Raw genomic sequence first — 18,626 nt, 5'->3', positions numbered from 1 at the left:
CGGGCAGTGGGGGCACTGAGCTGAGCTGGGACTGAAGGAAGGAGAAGAAACAAGCAGCAGGGAGGCCAAAACGTCTCTTAGGTCCACGAAGAGTGTGGGCTGCCTCCCTGAGTGTGATCAAATCTGAGGAAGTGGCTGGACTCCAAATTTGATTCTGAGCCAGTGGAAAACCGTCTCCTGGGGACTCGGGGGCATCCCCAGGGACTCACTTTTCCTCCAGTAAAGATGAAGGATGGCAGGCCTTCCAGCTCTCCCCCGATGCCCAGAGCTGTGCCGTCCCGAAGGAAAGCGAGCATCCCTCCTCCCACCTGTGACTCGGGGGACGGCGGCGAGTCCCCCCGGCGGCAGCTGCCCGAGAGTGGACACAGAAAACAGGTTCCCCGGCCAGAAATCTTTTATTGTTTTGCTTCCGAGACATTACTTAAATTCAAGTTAGTTAACACGGAGTGTAGTACTGGTTTCAGGGGTAGAATTCAGTGATTCATCACTTCCGTAGGACACCGAGTGCTCGTCCCAAGGGCCCGCTTAACGCCCATCCCCCAGTTAGCCCATCGCCCCACCTCCCTCCACCCAGGCCAGAAACCTTGTGCTGACAGTCCTCCGGTCTCTTCAGCCCCCAAAGGACTGGATAGCTGGGAGCGATGCCCTGGGGGACTTTGGGGGGAGGAGCTCTGGGCCCTGGCATTTGTTCTGGGGGAATTCTGTGTTTACTTGTCCCGGGGGCCTCCAATCCCTCCAGGCTGGGGCACCACGCATTATTCATAGGAAAGTAATTAATTCACATATTTAGCTGGAATGTTAAAGAGAGGAAGTCAGTCACAACAGAGTAAAAGCTCCTGCATTCTCGACACTTGCTTTGTTGTGGTGGGGGGAGGGGCAGATGAGCAGGAAACCGGTCAGCAAAACAATGAAGAAAGGAGACAATTTCAGTGTGTGATACACACCACACTGGAAACATCTCAGTTGAATTGGCAGAGAATAACTGGGTGCATGGAGTGGCCAGGGGCTCCATCTCATTTGATGTCAGGAAAGGTGAGTCTTGGAAGAGGCGATATTTGTATTGAGATCCCGAGGATGAGAAGGAGCCAGGCACGGAAAATGCACAAGGAAGAGTGTTCCAGGCAGAAGAGATGTCAAGTGCAAAGCCCAGAGTACAAACGGGGTTTTCCCATTCAGAGAACAGAAAGTTCTTTAGGTCCCTGGGCCTCAAGCTTCCTGAGCAAGGGGGAGACGAAGCCCCTACCGTCTGATCATGGAAATTCCTCCGTTGAGTTTTAACTCCAAGCGCGGTGGGGAAGAACTCAATGCCAAATTGTGGGTGTAATATTCTATCTTCCTAAAGAGAGATTTCATCACTTTCACTGGATTTTCCAAGAGACCTAGGAGTCCCCCTTCCCCAAGCATTAGTAATACCCGACTTCGAGGGAGAAGATCAGGCTTAGGTCCTTCAGAAAGAGGCAGTTTGCAGCCGTAGACAGTGTATTTTTCTTTCAGGATAGAGGGAAAGACTCAAGAAAAAAGTTCAAACCATAAGCCTTGAGAAGGACATGGCTGGGACTTGGAACACTATCTGGGAATCTTAGGGAGTAGACAACTTTAAACACCGCCAAAACATGGTACCAGGGAAGGCGGAGAGACATGGCAGTGTTGGGGCAGTTGGGGTTCTCATGCTGGAAATCCAGTTCCCAAACACCTGGATGGTGAATTAGACACGTTTGAGAAATTGCAAGGACTCCTTCCTCTCGTTTATACAACTGCGTTGGAAAGATTTCCTAAATGTAAGTGTGACGTAAAGATGGCTGAAATCCTCTACAGCTATGCCCCCCGCCCAGTTCCCCTAAACCAGTTTTTCAAGGGGGTCTCTGGAGACTCAGCACCAGGTAGTCACGGGAGAGATGAAAGCTGACGCCCACTTCTGCTGAACTCATTTCTCGGCTGGCCCCACCCCCTGCGTGCCCCACATCCCTCCTGCCCAAATCACTCAGAAGATGTGCGGATTCGGTTTGGAAGGACTTGGACTTGTTAATTAACCTAAACAGTCACATTCGTCTGCAAGGTGCATTATTGTTAATTAAAGCTGCGATTCTCCTTGTGCCCAGACGGCGGGCTGCTCTTGTCAGAATAATTAGAGAGCATACGACGGTTTTCAGGCAAATCCCTGGCAATTAGAGCTGGCGAAGAATTGGGTTTGAAATCCCAGTGACATTTTCAATCAGAATTCCTCAGAGGGCTACCTCTGGGGGAACGTGATGATGGGGCTGTGGGGTTCGGACATGGGGGTGGGAAAAAGGGTGTGAGGACAGGTATCTGTTTCCTGCCACCTCTGGGAAGGGACCCCAGCCTGGAATAAATGAACTGTGGGTATCACTGTGATCATCAGTCTTCCCCGGAGAAATAAGTCTCCCCCCGGAAGCAGTGTGGATGGACCTTCCCCAGGGCAAGGTGAACTCCCCACCCTTGCTTGCTCCCTGCTCTCATCTTTCGGAGAGGATTGTTCCTCTAGCCCGGGGCGGGGGGGGGGGGCCACTAACTGAGACACAGCGAATGTCCCTGCCAACCCTAAGATGAAATTCTGAAGGGTTCTAAGGAAACAGGAGCTGGGTTTCCGAGGGGTTGCTGAAAGGATGCCAGGTTCAGACCAGTTTGGGGGAGGCCGGTGGCGAGCGGTGGGTGGGTTAGATGGCTTGGGGTGACAACCTGGGATGGGAGGACCCCAGGAAAGTCTTGAAGAAACATCCAAAGTCAGGTTGAGGCGCACAGAAGAAGCATCCCTGTGCAGTAGACAGTGCAGGAAAGGGTCGCGGGGAAAGACTGGGGCAAAACGGCAGGGCAGGGGTGGGCTGGGCAGGAGATAAGCGTGAAGAGGCCGCCCCAAACTCCCGGACCTCTTATCAGCCACCAGCTTCTGCCTCATCCTTGGCTTGGTGAGAGATGTGATAGGGGCTGTCTGGGCTTCTCTCCAGCGAGACCCTGCAGACGCAGTTTGTGTCTAGGGGCCGGGGCTGGAGCCAGGGCTGGGGCCGGGGCTGGGGCGGGGGTGCACAGCCCCGGGGGCTGGAGTACAGCCTCCAGAGTATCAGGCTGACCCTGCAGGTTTCAGGACCGAGAGCACCCTCCACTGCCCGTGGACTAGGTCAGTCTCGCTGCCCGGAGAGGGGGTCGGGGGATGTCAGGTAGGATGGAGAGGGAGCGGGGCTGGCGGGTTCCGAGGAGGAGTCTCTGTAAAGAGGCTGAGAGAGAAATCCCTGTGCCGCCTTCCCGAACTGTGGTTGGAGGCCTTAGCATAAATTAGGTTTGTAAATTCTCTTTTCATTTTCCCTTCTCTCCTTTCTGTCTCAGAACGCCTCCCGCGGTTCCATGGGCCCTAAGTCCCGCCTTTCAATTTAGGATGCACCAATCAGCAGCTCCCCCGATGGTTGCTAAGAGACAGGAGGTGGGGGATTTGGAGGCTTTGTCACGCACCCACCCAGGAAAATTCCCGAGCCTCTCCGCCGCCTGCCCTGGATGTTCTAGCTCGTGCCTGCTCCTCTCCTGCACTCTCCTAGCTGTCTCCAAGCCCGGAGGCGAGCAGAAACGGTGTAGGGGAAAGCCAGGTTAGAGCACGTCTTTACAAGACAGGACAGGCTGTGTCCGGATTCAATGGAAGGTATCCTTCAAGTTTCCCCAGCTTTCAAATGGGTTGGAGGGAGAAACTCATTTTTGGGTGTGTGGCATCTTGGGTCGAGGGGGAATTTGCTGGTGGCAGTAGAAGTTGCGTCCCTTATGGAGAGGGCTTATCCACTGTCCTTCCAACCATTACCCAAACTTGGAGAAAAAGCCTCCAGGACCATGACTATGCAACCAGAGCATCGGGGGTATAGCTGGGTTCAAAGGGGAAATTTGGATTCTAAGCAGAAGATGAGTCAGGTCAGACCCCTCCCCTTGAAGTGCCTCAACCTTCTCAACGTCTTGATTTTTGGTCCCCTGTATGCATCCCACACAGACACACAGAGAAAACTCGGCAGAGACGCCAGGGGAAAGAACTTATTTGGGTAGGGAGTGAGTCGTTAATCCTGATTCCACATTCTGAAAACAAGGATGGAGAGTGGAGCAAAGTGGAGGGAGAGTCTGAGAGAGAGCAGGGCGGGCACACAGCTGTGTGTGGTCGGACGCTGAGGGAGAGGCACCCACACGCGGACCGGTGGTATTACATGCATGCACCCAGCATGGATGTAGGTGCCAACAGATGGAGACAGACAGATGCACACACACATACACACACACACACGTGTGCACACTCACACACACACACAGGGATTAAGGTCCTGCCGAGAAATGAACCTCGGGGAATTGACTCCTAGGAAGTGCCTTTTGGAATTATCTTGATATGTTCCCTGGACTAAGCGAGCCCCCCCCCCCCCCGGGATGCTTCTCTCCCTGATCTCTAAGCAAAGCCAACAGGTGTCAGGGACACAGAAGGCAGAGAGGAAGGCTGGACAAGACAGACAGGGTGGGAAGACATGCTCTGAGATCTTCTCTCTTTTCTGTTTTTCTCTCTCCGGTTTCTATTCCTGTTTCACTTGCTTTCTGGAGCAGTGTCTCTTCCTCCTTCATGTCTTCTAGGTTTTCAGGTGTCCTGCTCCCCTCATACTCTGGCATCTCTTCTCCCACCCCCTTTGAGACGGCAGTAACCCCACACCTCTAGAGAACATCTGTGCACCCTGAGGAAGTTTGTACATCATTCACTTTCTCCCCAGGCTGGCTAGAGAAACAGATGCCGGCAGGAAGGTCTGGCATGAAATGCCTCTCTCTCCATGCTCCTTCCTCTCCTCTGTGTCCCTGGATAAAATAAGAAACCACCAGCTTCATAAAAGCAGCGCAGACTTTAATGCAGGCGGACAGGTAGGAAGAGAGCTAGGACTTTCCCCCCTCGGTGTCCAGATGAGAAGGCCGTCTGAGCGGGAGGGGCAGGGAGGGCTGGGAGGTGCGCGCCGTCTGGTGGTAGGACAGGGCCAGGAGCAGGGGTGTGGCCACGCAGTGCAGAATAGCCACGGCCTCCGCCAGGTGCTGTAGCAAGTCCAGGGCCTGCTGGGCCAGACATGTCGACAGGACCAAGGTCTTGGACCTCACGAGAAAGTCCAAGCCCACAGCCACCCCATGGAGCCACCAGAACACAAACCAGGCCCACAGGACATTGACCCAGGGACACGGCCACCTGCCCAGTATTTTCATCAGCACCTTGGCTCCTAGCAAACCCAGTGGCAACAAGGTGAAGAGGGTGAAACAGGCCATGACGTGTGACAGCTGCAGAAACCAGTGGCTCTTGCTGAATGTCACGGAGCAGAGTCCACGGGAAGTGTCAGTGGCCAGGGTGACTGGCAGCCCCAGTAGGATAGCCATTCCCCAGAGTCCCACACCGAGTCCCAGGGCGATGTTGGGGACCTGACCTGTGCTCATTTTGGGGCCCAGGCAGGCATGGCCCCCTATCAGCAGAGCCTGGGCAAAGGCTGAGCCATACCAGACCATGTGGGCCAGGTGGCACAGCGCTGTGCCCTGGACACCGTTCTGCCCCGGTGCCAGGATGGGCACTGCAGTACTGAAGAGGGTGCTGCCCATGGCCAGCTGTACCAGGAAAGGCCGCTCGGGGCACACCTGCCAGTGGGAGAGAGGTCTCAGGAGCGCGAAGAGGACCGCCCCGCCGGCAAGGATGCCCAGGACGCCGGTGAGGATGAAGAAGGGCAGCGAGGAGCTGTCCAGCAGGCTGCACGAGCGGCAGGGGGCAGCTGCGTCCACATTGCTGTAGTTATAGTTCAGGTCATAGGAATCATTAAACTCGTCCCAAATATCGTCTCCAAAGGGGAACTTAGTAGAGTCCTCATCCGCCACCTGGAGGACAGCCCCAGAGGGGACAGTCAGATCATCTGTTTACCCCACTGAGGAGTCCCTGGGAATGAGGGGGTGGGTGGGGGAGATGGAGGGGAGGCTAGCCTGGAGGAGGGGACACAGTGGGGGCAGTGGGAGAGGTGGGAACAGGGAGCCTCGGAACCTGGGCAGAAGAGCAGGGGAGGGGACCGGACAGGCTGCAAGAGCCAGACAAGGTCAGGGCCAGGGCGCCAGGGACCCGGCTGGATGGGGGACCCAGGAGACCAGAGTAAGAAGGAGAAAAAGGAAACAGAGGGAAGGGTAAGAGATGAGTGGAGAAGGAAAGAGGTGCAAAGCCCCCCCCCCCCCCCCGGGGCAGACCGAAAGAGGTGGTGGGGCAAAGAGATGGGGGACTGTGGGCCTGGCCCCGCACTCACCTGGTGCTGCAGACAGTTCCCCATGGCACTGCTGGACTCAGGGCAGGCAGAGAGAAGGGCTGGGAACGTCCTATGGGCAGCTGCGGCTCCAAGATAAGTGCCAGGGGCTAATGAAGGCCATCAGTTCTGGGCAGGGCCATGGGATAGGCGGCGGGGGGGAGCTGGGCATTCAGGAAGCCTTCGCCCCACGCCCATGGCCTGCCTAAGCCTCAGGAGCAGAAGGGGCACTAGCCCGGGGCTTCCTGTTTTGAGGTTGGATTCCATTGGTGCGGACCTGCGCTCAGGAAAGGAAAAAGGCGGGCCAGCAGATAGTGGGTATTTTCCCGAAGGTGGAAAGGGGGGCTGAGAAGCCAGGGGGGTTTCCAGCAAGGACAGAGTCTTCAAGCACCAGGAAGGAAGAGGGGCCAGGGGTGACTTGTGAGACAGAGATAAGAGACCTGCTGGGAAGGCGGAGGGAAGGGGCAGTTGATGACTCTCACTGAGTCTCCACCCCTTGAACTGGATCCAGGGAAAGATGGCTCCAGGGCGACATTTGTGGGAGGGGGTGTGAGTGGTGCCTGGGGTTGGATCCGCGGGCGGCTGATAGCCCCAGCGCCCAGCGCCGTGGGTGCCCCAGTCTATGTATGTGGCTGTGTGTTGTATGTCGCATGCACATATCCGAGTGCTAGGTGGTAGGCAGGTGTCTGGGTGTTTCCGTGTGAGGACAGGAGGAGCTGGGGGGCAGCTGTCAAGGCTACATAATGAAGCTACTTTGGGGAGCGATTGGGCGTTGTCTAGCCACCTATGGGCGCAATGAATGCGTTTTCCATACCAAGCACAACCCACGGCCTGACAAGTTAAAGCAGGCTCTGGGGGACAATGGGACATGTTTTAAAATGGGACGGTTGCCTGTGGGGTAATCTCTATTCATATTTCTGTTGGGGGACATAAACGTTCTGGAATGGCCGCACGGGCCTGGCATCTCAGCAACGTGCGCAGTCCCTTACTGGGGTGGGGTCCTCTATTTCTCTGTGGCTGGCAGAGTGAAAGCATGGACTCTGCAGACCAGGCCCCTGAGCCAACACCTCTGCTCTTCTGCAGCCCCCACCCCCACCCGGATTCTGCACATCTCTGATGTTTCCCTGCATTTTACTCTCTCGGGTGGGGAAACAGCCGGGACTTTGGGAGGGGTGAGTCATGGAGTCTCAGGAGCTGGTTAGATGACATTATTTCACTCCAAGACGGCATGGGATGTTTCAACTCCAATCTCACCAAGAAGCTCTTTTGCATTTAGGTAGGGATGCATGGAGCCGGAGTAGGAAAGCCAAGACACAAAAGGTGGGCGCCTTACACAGATCGGCATCCCCTTTCTTCCCAGGATGCCAACTCCAGTTTCAGGTTCAACATGAGCGGGTTAGACAGTGGTCCCTGGGGAGGGTCTGTCCTGCTGTGGGGCTAGTGGAGTCTCTGCCTTCATTTTAACCTTCTCTGGCACTGCCTGGCGATGGGCCGCGGGGAGGAGTCAGACACCTCTCCCCAAACATGCTGGAAAGCAAGGACCCAGCCAGGACCCCAAAGGGGGTTAAACACCCTTCTCTCCCTTGGAGAGTTCTGTGGTCTCCATACAGGGATGCCCTTGGGAGAGGGGCATGGCAAGGCGCACGCCACCCCTGGAGGCGCCGGGTGCAGGGGACACCAGCAGGACCACCCTCACACGCACACGTCCCAACTGGAGCAAGAAGGAGGCAGCCGGACGACACGGATAATCCAGATATATTGAGGGTGGCCCCTCTGAGATTAGCACAGGAGAGTTAGAAAGATTATAAAGATACACGATCCCCTCCCTGCTCCCCTCCCCCGCACCCACAGACAGACACACACAGCACAACGGCCCCTCCCCCCCCGCCCCCCGTACAAATATGGCTTCTGTGTAATATGGACAGAGTGGTTCAGCTCAAAGAGGAAAGGTGCTGGGAGACAGGGAGCCGACAGGCCTGGGGCCCTAGGCTGCCTTGCTGCTGTGGGGGGGGGGGGGCCCTGGCTGAGGTGGGGCGTGCCTGCAGTGTCCAAGGGCCCTAACCAGTGGCTGGAAGAGTCACGAGGCTATTACCTGAACTGAGGGGGTGGGCAAGCCTGCTGGATGCAGCAGGGAGGACGTGCCGGAGTGGGTGAGCGGGGCCGAGGGGCACCCTGGCTCCGGGAGTGTGGGCAACCTCATCTCCACGGCAATGAAGGAAGACAGAAAATCAAAAGCAGGGGTGGAAATGGGAAGGAGACCGAGGTCTCGCTCCCGGCCCTTGCTGCCCCGGGGACAGACTATAGGGGAAAGAAGTGACAGCGGTCCTTCCAGGGTCAGTGCCAGGGAGAGGCCTGAGGGGTGCATAGCAAAGGCTGTGGCACTGACTCCGCGGCTCTGAGAAGGGAAATTGAGGCAGGGTTTGAATGCTGTGTTTTAGGGAGAGACGAGATGGACAACTGAGCGAAACATATCCTGGGACTGTTTTCTCCGTGACTGATGGGCACTGAGGGTGGCCTGGGACACACGGGGACGGAGCCACAGCCCAGGTGAGGTCCACAGCCTGATTAGGAGCCCGCCGCACCCGAAGCCCTCCTTTGCAAAGTGTCCCAGCCCCCTCCTGCCCGGGCGCCCCTCCAGCTCTGTCACACGCACATGCATGTACACACAGACAAGCACAGACACCATAACCACACACTCACAGAGTTCACATCACGCCCCTCGTCTGGGCAGGACACAGCTCAGTGCAGTGAAGCGCCTTTTAGTATTTTTGTTGTTATGTCTGCCTGGCTGCTGTGGGAACGGGAAGGGGCACAGGCGGCACAAGACGGGAGGAATGGTTGCCGAGCGACAGGGGGGCTCGGGTCAGAGCCAGGGGCCAGGAGCAGCGCCTCTCCTACAGCTGCTGGAGCACTCCCCCCAGGGCCTGGCTTCCTTCGCCCCAGGGGGCAAGGGGTACACGGCACTCTCCACCATCCTCCCCCTGCAGATCTACCCCCTCCAGGCAGGGACCTGTGTCCCCCCCAAGCGGAAGCCCTGGGTCCCTGCGTGGCTGCCTTCCACCTGCGGGTCACACCTCCTCGGGGCCCCCACTCACCCCTTTCCCGATGTGCTGGAGGAGGGGTGACCGGGTGGTACCTGCTTCCCTGTCCGTAGCTTGAGGTGTGTGACTAGCAGAGGAAAAGCCCCCTCCAGCTTCTGCTCACCACCTCCCCATTGTCCCCTGGAGGCCAGGAAGCTGCCCTGTGGTAGAGGACAGAGGGCGGAGGGCCGGGGAGGGCCCCCCACACCAGCCCAGCTTGGCTCCCCGTCCTCACCCCTCCGCCTTCGCTCTCCTCCTAACACTCCAGGGTTGTTGCTTTCCTCACCCAGGGCCCCTGCCCCTCCAGCCTGGAGACGGATTTGATTTGGGATTGTTATAAAAATAATAATAACCCAAACGCAGAGAAGCCACGGAAAGGGCTGAGGGCAACCCTCCCTCCCCCCCGCCCTCCTCCCTCCCCATTCCAAACCGAGTACAAAACCGCACCCAAAGCAGACATTCTGTACAGGGGGGTGGGGGGGGCTGGGGAGCAAGCGGGAGGGGCGGCCCTGGGGTCGCTCTGTACAAGTCCAGGGTGGTGATGGCCCCATCAGTCCCCTTGGGGCCCCTGGGGGGCGTAGGAGGTGGCTGGGCGCCTCTAGATGAAATATTCCTTCTTGTCGTCCCCGCCCGACTGCCCGCCTTCTGCATTGATGATGGCCGTGTCTGCATCTGGGGCGTCATCGGAGCCTTTGGCCTCATGTGTCAGGTAGGTCCCTGCAGAGAGGAAGAAGCTCCTCCTGTCAGTTTCAGGAGCAGTTTCCACACCTCTGAAGCCCACCCCCCACCCCTGCCCTGCCCTGCCCGCCCACCACACCTCCTCCTGCAATGTTTCTCCTGCCTAGAGCTTTCTACCTCCCCACCTGACCCAATTTGCCTCTTGCTGCCAACATCCATCACCTGACCACACCTCATGAATTAATGAATGAATGCGGTCCTTAATTAGAATCTCATTTATAAAACAGGAAAAAAGCCCTATGTGTGCGTGTGTATATGTGCATGTGTGTGTATATGCGTGCATACATACACAGTTATGTGCGTATGGGTGTATGTATGTGCATGTGTGCCTACACATGTGTGTGTGCGTGTGCACGCGAGTACACACATGTACATGTGTGCTCCTATAGATGCGTGTCTGTGTGTACCTGTGTGTATGTGTGCACAAGCATGTATGTGCCTCTGTGTATATGCATACATGTGAGTGTGTACATGTACAGGTGTGTGCCCATAGGTGTGTGTCTGTGTGTACCTGTGTGTGTGCACGTATGCATGTGTGCATGCACCTGTGCATACATGCGAGTATGTATGTATACATGTGTGCCTCCATATGTGCATGTGTATGTGTGTGTACATGTGTGCATGTATACACGTGTGCCTCCATATGTGCACGTGTGTATGTGTGCACACGTATGTGTGTATACATGCGTGCCTCCATATGTGCATGCGTGTATGTGTGTGCACCTGTGTGCACATGTGAGTATGCATACATGTGTGCCTCCATATGTACATGTGTATACCTGTGTGCACATGTGAGTATGCATGTATGCCTCCGTGTGTGCACGTGTGTATGTGTGTGCACCTGTGCGCGCATGTATGTATGTATACATGTATGCCTCCGTGCGTGCATGTATGTGTGCGCACCTGTGTGCACACGTATGTATACGTGTGCCTCCATATGTGCATGCGTGTATGTGTGTGCACCTGTGTGCACATGTGAGTATGCATACATGTGTGCCTCCATATGTACATGTGTATACCTGTGTGCACATGTGAGTATGCATGTATGCCTCCGTGTGTGCACGTGTGTATGTGTGCACCTGTGCGCGCATGTATGTATGTATGTATACATGTATGCCTCCGTGCAGGCATGTATGTGTGCGCACCTGTGTGCACACGTGAGTATGTATACGTGTGCCTCCATATGTGCATGCGTGTATGTGTGTGCACCTGTGTGCACATGAGTATGCACACATGTGTGCCTCCATGTGTACATATATGTGTATACCCGTGTGCACATGTGAGTATTCATGTATGCATGTGTGCCTCCGTGTGTGCATGTGTGTATGTGTGCACCTGTGTGCGCATGAGTGTGTATGTATACATGTATGCCTCCGTGTGTGCATGTATGTGTGTGCACCTGTGTGCACAAGCATGTGTGTACATGTGAGTAGGTGTGCAGCGTGCATGCACGGCCCCACTAGGCTGGGGACAGGGAAACTGCAGGTCAGCCATGAGCAGGTAGCTGAGATCCGGGTCAGCCCATGCAGTTGGACTGCTGGCTAAAGCAAGCACGGAGGAGAAAGTCTGTGAGGAGTCAGCAGGCATGGATACAGGAGAGGGGACACGGTGTGGGGACAAGGCGCCAGGGGACCAAAGGACGAAGAGATGAGAAAGGGAGCCAGCGCAGGAAGAGATGGGACGCAGTGGCAGAGTCGGCAGGTCTCTGCCCGAAAGCACGAGACCCTGGGGGCGGAGCGCTGTGGGAGCGGCAGCAGGCTGAGTGCTAAGACTCCATTTTACTTGGGTGATCACCGAGGGATCGGGCTGTACTGCGGGGTTGGTGGTGCTCAGTCATCACAGGGCTGGCTGTCTTCTTTCTTCCTCTCACACTCCAAGGGGCCAGCTGAGTCCCCAAAGGCCCGTCCTGCAGCTGGCTCCCGGCTGCCTCCCTACCTGCCCTCCGGCTCCCCGCTGCCTCTGACCTTTGTGCCGGATCAAGTAGTGTCCGAGGAAGATGAGCAGGATGAGCAGCAGGAAGACGATGAATGCCACGATCCCACCAATGACGGCGTGGTAAGTGCTGGAGGACGAGGGTACCGGGCTGGGGTCTGCGGGGAGGGACGCACACAGTCAGACCTGGGGAGAGCCCTGGTCTTCGAGCGTCTCTGGCCTGGTCGTGGGCAATCGGACTCGGCACAGAACACGGGCTGACGCCCACAGAACGGGCTGGATCATACGGCAGGGGGGATATGCCTTGCCTTGTTTTGTACCCTTTCTTCTTACATGGTGTCAGGAACGCAGTAATTGTTCTAAAAAATTATGTATTCCTGAATAAATGGACAAATCTGCTCACACTCAACCCTTTAAATTGTGTTTCTGGCATGGAAGCTTTGGTCAAAGTTCACTGCTTTAACGCCTACATCGTCTCTTGTTCTTGTTCTCGCTCTTGCTTTTACTTTCGGGGGTATCAGACTATTCTTTCTATCTCCTCCAGGCCCGCTTACCTCCTGTCTGTTTGCCATTCAGAGCTGGCCTCTCTAGGGGGGCCTCCAAACTATTCCCCGCCCCCCAGGGACCAGACAGAGGAGGGGCAGTGAAACACCGACGAAGCTGGGAAGGGGGACTCTGACAGCACCTCCCAGAGTGCCATGGACTATGGCTGCTGTGTAAGGATCCCAGTTCCAGGATCCAACGAAATCCCAGTCCTCCAGCATGCCTCCTCCGGGAGGTCTGGGACTCCAGCATCACATCCCACCGTCCAGAGGTTTGTGGGAAAGGCAAAGACTTCCTTCATGGATGCCACACCCCCCCGCCCCCACCCCAAGCTTCCTCTCATGGTGGCTAATGTCTCTGCCCTCCACTGCAGCATCTACAGGGGAGGGTGGTGTAGATCCTCAGAGGACACACTGGGCCAGGCATGCCACGGACAGCAGCAGCCTAGTCTGGGTCCCAAATGTCCGAGACAGTGCCCAGGCCCAGGATACAGTTCTGATGTGTCCAAAATTACATTAGCCGTAGATACAACTCTCCCACCCATGGGAGTGCTACTGTTTTCCTACAGACTCAGTTTGAGTCTTGATGCCTCACTGACTCCTTATATATTTCTTCTTTCCTATCTTATGTCTCCTCAAGCTTGACTGGGCCAGCTTCTTGGTTCCTTGACTGTTGCTATGCCTAATTTGACAAGAAAACATTTATGTTTTGGTTTTTTATGCTCTGCTTGGGGGTGGGGGGAGGATTGGCCTGGGGGCTCCATGATATGACGGGGTAGGCGTGAGGGTGTTGAGTGGGAAGAAGCAGAGGGACGTTGCCCCTGTCTTTCTCCCGGGCAGCAGGTGACACACAGTCCACACTAAAAAAAAAAAAAAAATTAATCCTGGATAATTGTTCCAAGGCTATGGAAACGGAAATCCCTTAGAAAAACATAGCTTCCCATGGCCAAAATGACGTGTGGGGTCATCAGTTACAGATCCCTGTCTCTGCTGGAACTCCTTTATTCCTTCCAGGCTGGCGGGGCGGGGACTGCTCAGGAGACGCCTGGAAGCAGATGCAGAACCTCCTCCTACCGCCAGGTGTCAGCACTGGAAGCGGACGTGGTGAGACAGGACTGGGTGGGGGAGGGCGGGCCGCAGGAGACCAACCACCAACCACAGGGGCCAAGAACTTTCTCTCAGCGCCCTGCCGGTCACCCTCTGAGGTGGTGGGGGGAGATCCGGGGGCTGACACTGGTCCTTGCTGCTGGCATCCTACACTAGCTTCGCCTGTGGTGCTGAGGCAGCTCCCACATGCCCAGGCCTGTCCTGGAGTCACATCCACCCCGTCCACACGAACACCCCACTCCCACGGGTCTCAGGTCTCTCATCCATGGGAGGTCCGACTGCCATCACCTCACTGACTGAACGGGCATTTCCAGCAAGGGAGCCTCTGGTGTTCCCCCGACAATGCCTTTCCCCTATTATGGGCTTATAAGGTTTTCTGGCAGGACCCCACTGCCACCGGGATCTTCAAAATTTCTGCCCACTCTCCAATAAGGGGGGCCACTGTTCCAGCCTGTCATGGCGCCTGGGTTTTGGGGTCACACCTCTGGGAAGAGCTTCAGAGAAGAAGCATCACTAGTGTCTCCGGGAGATAAAGCACCGGAGAAAATGCCCTGTGTCTCAGCGTCGTACCGGCGGACCTCTGTGTTCTGCCTGGACCCACCCTACCCTGTCCAAGGTCTGCAGCGAGGAGATGGTGGTGGCACCACATGTCCCCCGCGGGTCACAGGAGTGGCAGCCCTGAGACAGCCCACTGGGAAGGGGAACCCCCACACTGGCCCTGGTGAGACGCTGGGGCCTCTCCACACAGAACTGCAGTTGTTGCTGCCTGGGGAGCGCTGGGGTGGGAGGGCAGGGTCCGGCGGGCCATCAGTGCTAAGCAGGCAGACGAGAGTCCACCATCCTGCTGATGGCTTCCGTGTTACACATTCCAGAGTGCACCTAGAGCCCAAGTCCCAGGCCCTTCCGCGGTGGGCTCTTGTCCCCTCCCTTGCCCCCAGGGTACAGCGAGGGGTGCTCTCAGGAGCCGAGACACAGGGCGTGGGGTGGGCGGACAGGGCAAGGGGGATGCGGGGGAGGGCTGGGAGGGCTCACCGTTCACGTTGAGCGTGTAGTAGGCCTTGTAGCTGCCCATGTTGCTGGTGGCCGTGCAACCGTACGTCCCACTGTCGCTCTTGTTGAGGAAGGGGAAGATCAGGGCACTCTCCTGGGTCATCTTTAGTGGGGGCACACTGCCCTCCTTCTCCCACAGGTACTGCTGGGGCCTGTGGAGGCAGAGAAATCACACGCGTTTGGGAGAGAGCAGGCCAGGGGGCTGAAGGGAGACCAGAAAACACCTGGGTGGAGGAAGTCACGGACGGTTTGGCGCAGGCTGAAGGACTTACAGGGGCCGCAGGCACGAGGTGCTGAAGGGAGGGGTGACCCCCTGGGGTTCGACCTGAGGCTTGAGGGCGATTTCCTAACTTGTATCTGACTGTGACTTGGTGGATCCTACGGGGACCTCGGGGGCAGCCAGAGAGTGTCCCCCTTCTGCTGCTTTGCAGGAGAAACAGGCGGGGGACGGACGGCGCAGGGCAGGGGCAGGGAAGGCGAAAAGCTGACAGTGGAGGGTGATGGGGAGACGCTAAGGGAAGGTCACAGTGTGAGGTGCGGAGGTGTGCCAGGGCCGGGAGGCGGATCCTCTTACACGGGATTGCCACGGCCTTCACAGTGGAGCAGCAGTTTCTGGCCCTCGCGGGGGTGTGGGGGGTCTGGCCTAATCTTCGCCGTCGGTGTGTCTGTGGAGAAGGAAAGGGCGTCAGCGCACAACAGCCACACCGTCCAGGAGAGGACCGTCATCCCGCCATCGTCCAGTTGCACATTACGGCTTCCACCCCGAGAGGTCTCAAGCGCTGGCGGGGCCAGGGACAGAGGCCTCCACCCCCAGCCTGCCGCGAGCCCAGTCCACAGTTGCTACAGAACGCGCGTGGGATTCGCACTGCAACCCGTAGAGGTAGGATTTCTGAAGATCTGTCGTGGTGGGGACCGAAGGGACGTCCTAACAGAGAGCTGAGAAAGGGTTGACTTAATACACATTTTTGATAACCGGTGAACTTGAACTGGATTGTTTATTGAGCTCACGCTCTCTCCATCCTCTCTGTTCTGCCGGGAGTTTTAACTGAAAGCAACAAGGGAACACAAAATATCATTTTCCACCATCAGTCCAACAGTGAAGTAAGAGCTTCCCAACAACAAGAGATGGGGGTTGTATTTGGGCTGCAGAAAGGCACTGACACTGTATAGATGAGCTCTGTGAAGGAATAATGGCATCTGCCCCGGCGCCAAAGGGCTGCTAGGAGGCTAGGTCCAGATGGCTGCATGAACAATACAGCCAGATGCTGGTTTAGAACAACAGATAAAGAGGCCGAGCTTCCCCTAAGGACAGAGCCAACCTTAACCACCAGTTAATGACCGTGTTTCTGTCAGATCAAACAGGACAAAGAGCATCAGGCCAGGTGAGAAGATGGGTGCTCCAGGGCCCCACAGCCAAAGAAACCTCTAGCACAGTGCCTGGAGTCTAGCATTTGTTGACTGACTGCTGACCACAGTTGGGCCTAGAGAGTCAGCGCCAGATGGTCGGGTACCTGACAGAGAAGTCTGTGGGGTTCGGACATGGGAGGGCCCTCCTGAGCCCTAGACAGGGACCCGGGCCTGGGGCCCCACACCTCTAACTAATCAGCAGAGAAACACCTTACAGCAATGGAGAACTCCGAAGTCTGCACAGTTCTTTCACAGATATTTTCCCCTTGACCCTCACGCTAACTCTGGGAAGTAAGCAGCCCCTGGGAGGTGGCAAGCTTGGTGAAAGAGGCACAGCTAGTCGGTAGGGGCCCCACAGCTGGAATCGGGGCCGTCTGCCGCCAGCTTGAGAGTGTACCAAATGGGAAGTGACGCCACCCCTCACCTGCCTCACATTCAGGTTTCAGCAATGGGTCTAGCAATTTTAAAAAGTGCCAAGTTCAGTCCTGGATCTTCCATAAGAAAGAAGATGAAACAGCTGAGTTATTTTAGGAAAATGCCCGCCTCTAGATAAGTTAGGATGAGAAATGCATTCTTTTATAACTCTCTGTCTTCTGCCTCGGTACTTTCTTTTCTCTTTTCTTGGTTCCCTGACTCAGAAAATTTACAAATTTCCTCAGGTGAGGGTGGAAGTTTCCTGTCCACACCCAAGGCAGATTCCACAGAGAAACGAGGACCCTTGGAAAGGTTCTGAGTAGGGACTATGACAGTGGCCATTGTAGGTCAGAAACCCAAAAACACTTGCAGAGCTGGGGCAGATGAGGAGGACCACAGGGAAAATCTGGGATCCTGAAATCACAGTATGTTCGTCTAGGAAGAAGCCTTGGTGATTGCCAGGTTCATCTTCTCATAGAGCAAATAAAGAGTCAAGCTCAGTGGGTAAAGCCATTTTCTTAACCTCACAGAGCCTGGAGCGGCAGGGGGCAGGGGGAAGACTAGCACCTGCATCTTCTGACTCCTGGCTTGCTACAGTTACCACTAGAGCTTACAATCTAGCTGCATAACACTGGCCTAGCTTAGGGCTTAGTAAACTTGCCCTGGGGCCAAATCCTGCCAGCTCTGTGTTTTTGTAAATAAAGTTTTATTGGAATGCGGCCACACTCATGTGTTGACATACTGTTTATGGCTATTTTCCTGCAGCAACAGCAGAGTTAAGTAGTTGAGACAGAGACCATGGGACCCCCAAAGCCTCAAATACTTGCTATTGGGCCCTTTACTGAAAAGCTTGCTGACTCTTGGCCTGGTGCTGTCACCCCTCAACTCATCACTTATCTGTGCACGGTGCTTCACATATAGTCACGAGCGCTTTCTCCCCCGCCCCCCTCCATCTCATACCTGATCCTTCTTCACCCAGAAGCCCACCACATACATAGAACTTCGATGCGTTGAGAGGTGGATCTGTCAGCTCCCTTTAGAGATTCATGGTTCACAGAGCATACGATGTCAGCCCCATCGTCCTCACGGGAAACCTGGAATGTCACTGCGCTGCTCACAGTGAAGGTTTTACCATTGGGATCTTCCTGAACGCGGGTTGGTTCTCCTGGAGTACAGAACAGACGCACACGCACACACACAGACACACACACACAGAGTGAAGCCCTATCATACAGACACAGTGTGGGCCCCACGGCAGACATACAGATGGCGAGTCTCAACTTAGACAAACTTAGAAAGTTGTGAAATGGTTATGTACACACAGGGAAAATGTAGGCCCTAACACACACACACACACACACACACACACACACACACACGAGTGTGCACAGAATATCTGTCCTTCTCCTTCTGCACCATGCTAATGTGCACATACAGAGACATGTACCCCTCTCTTCCTCACCCTCCCCACCACCTCCTTCTGAACCCCAAAGCAGGGGGACTTACCGTGGAGCTCTTGGTCGCCCTTCCGCCAGGTGAGCTGGGCTGCAGGTTTGCTTCCAGAAGACTGACAGTTTAGGGTGGTTGTCTCCTTTTCCCGTAATGAGGACTTGTAGCCAGTAATTATGGGCTTCTGTGGGATTCCTGCCATGGAGGGGGCATGGCCAAGATAGGAAGGGGAGGCACCATGAGGTGACCTCAGCTCTCCCTGCAGAGATGGCCTCTCAGTGGCGGGGTGGGGAGGAGTCAGGATGCATGAGTCCTACTTTGGTTTAGAATGGGTAGAAGACTAGAGAAATCATCTTTCTCTTCATTCTCCTCCCTAAGGACCCACAGGGAAGATCTGTTACATGACCTGACACCCCACAGCAAACCTGGCTGGCTAAAGAAATGGTGTGAAGTCCAGGGGAGCAAAGAAGAAAGCAGAAACGTAGGACCCAGGTAAGAGCATGTAAGCGGCTGGGGTACTTGGACAATAGAATCATACACTGCAAGCACTTCTCGTTTTCCTCATATAATCTTGGGAGGTTCATGGAATAGACATTAGCATCTTTCTATCATAGGTTAGGAAATTCAGGCTC

The 18,626-nt window shown here is 55.8% G+C and overlaps 2 protein-coding genes across 4 annotated transcripts in view; both read right to left on the bottom strand.

The window, feature by feature from the left end:
• Window positions 1–4,843: 4,843 nt before the first annotated feature.
• ACKR1 (atypical chemokine receptor 1 (Duffy blood group)) lies at window positions 4,844–6,640 on the bottom strand. The gene is made up of 2 exons (XM_028090971.2): window positions 6,279–6,640; window positions 4,844–5,865 (listed from the first exon to the last, which is right to left on the bottom strand). Exons 1-2 carry the CDS (start codon window positions 6,300–6,302, stop codon window positions 4,894–4,896), a joined length of 996 nt encoding a protein of 331 aa, XP_027946772.1. The 5' UTR covers window positions 6,303–6,640; the 3' UTR covers window positions 4,844–4,893.
• Window positions 6,641–9,953: 3,313 nt separating this feature from the next.
• Window positions 9,954–18,626, bottom strand: part of CADM3 (cell adhesion molecule 3) — a 29,192-nt gene continuing 20,519 nt past the window's right edge. For 2 of the 3 annotated variants that reach the window (XM_028091000.2, XM_028091001.2), the window contains 6 exons: window positions 18,052–18,189; window positions 17,540–17,710; window positions 15,299–15,389; window positions 14,707–14,876; window positions 12,058–12,183; window positions 9,954–10,072 (listed from right to left, as the gene is read on the bottom strand). In XM_028091000.2, the coding sequence (XP_027946801.1) occupies window positions 9,954–10,072; window positions 12,058–12,183; window positions 14,707–14,876; window positions 15,299–15,389; window positions 17,540–17,710; window positions 18,052–18,189 (815 nt within the window). The remainder of the gene's footprint in view (window positions 10,073–12,057; window positions 12,184–14,706; window positions 14,877–15,298; window positions 15,390–17,539; window positions 17,711–18,051; window positions 18,190–18,626) is intronic. The other variant, XM_028091002.1, reaches the window with a different exon arrangement.

The sequence above is a fragment of the Eumetopias jubatus genome, unplaced genomic scaffold, assembly GCF_037043125.1.
Source record: "Eumetopias jubatus isolate StellerSeaLion01/CBP00866 unplaced genomic scaffold, mEumJub1_p1.0 scaffold_12, whole genome shotgun sequence".
NCBI classification, from domain to species: domain Eukaryota; kingdom Metazoa; phylum Chordata; class Mammalia; order Carnivora; family Otariidae; genus Eumetopias; species Eumetopias jubatus.
The sequence above is the reverse complement of the archived record's forward strand: the minus strand, read 5'-3'. Positions and strand labels throughout refer to the sequence as shown.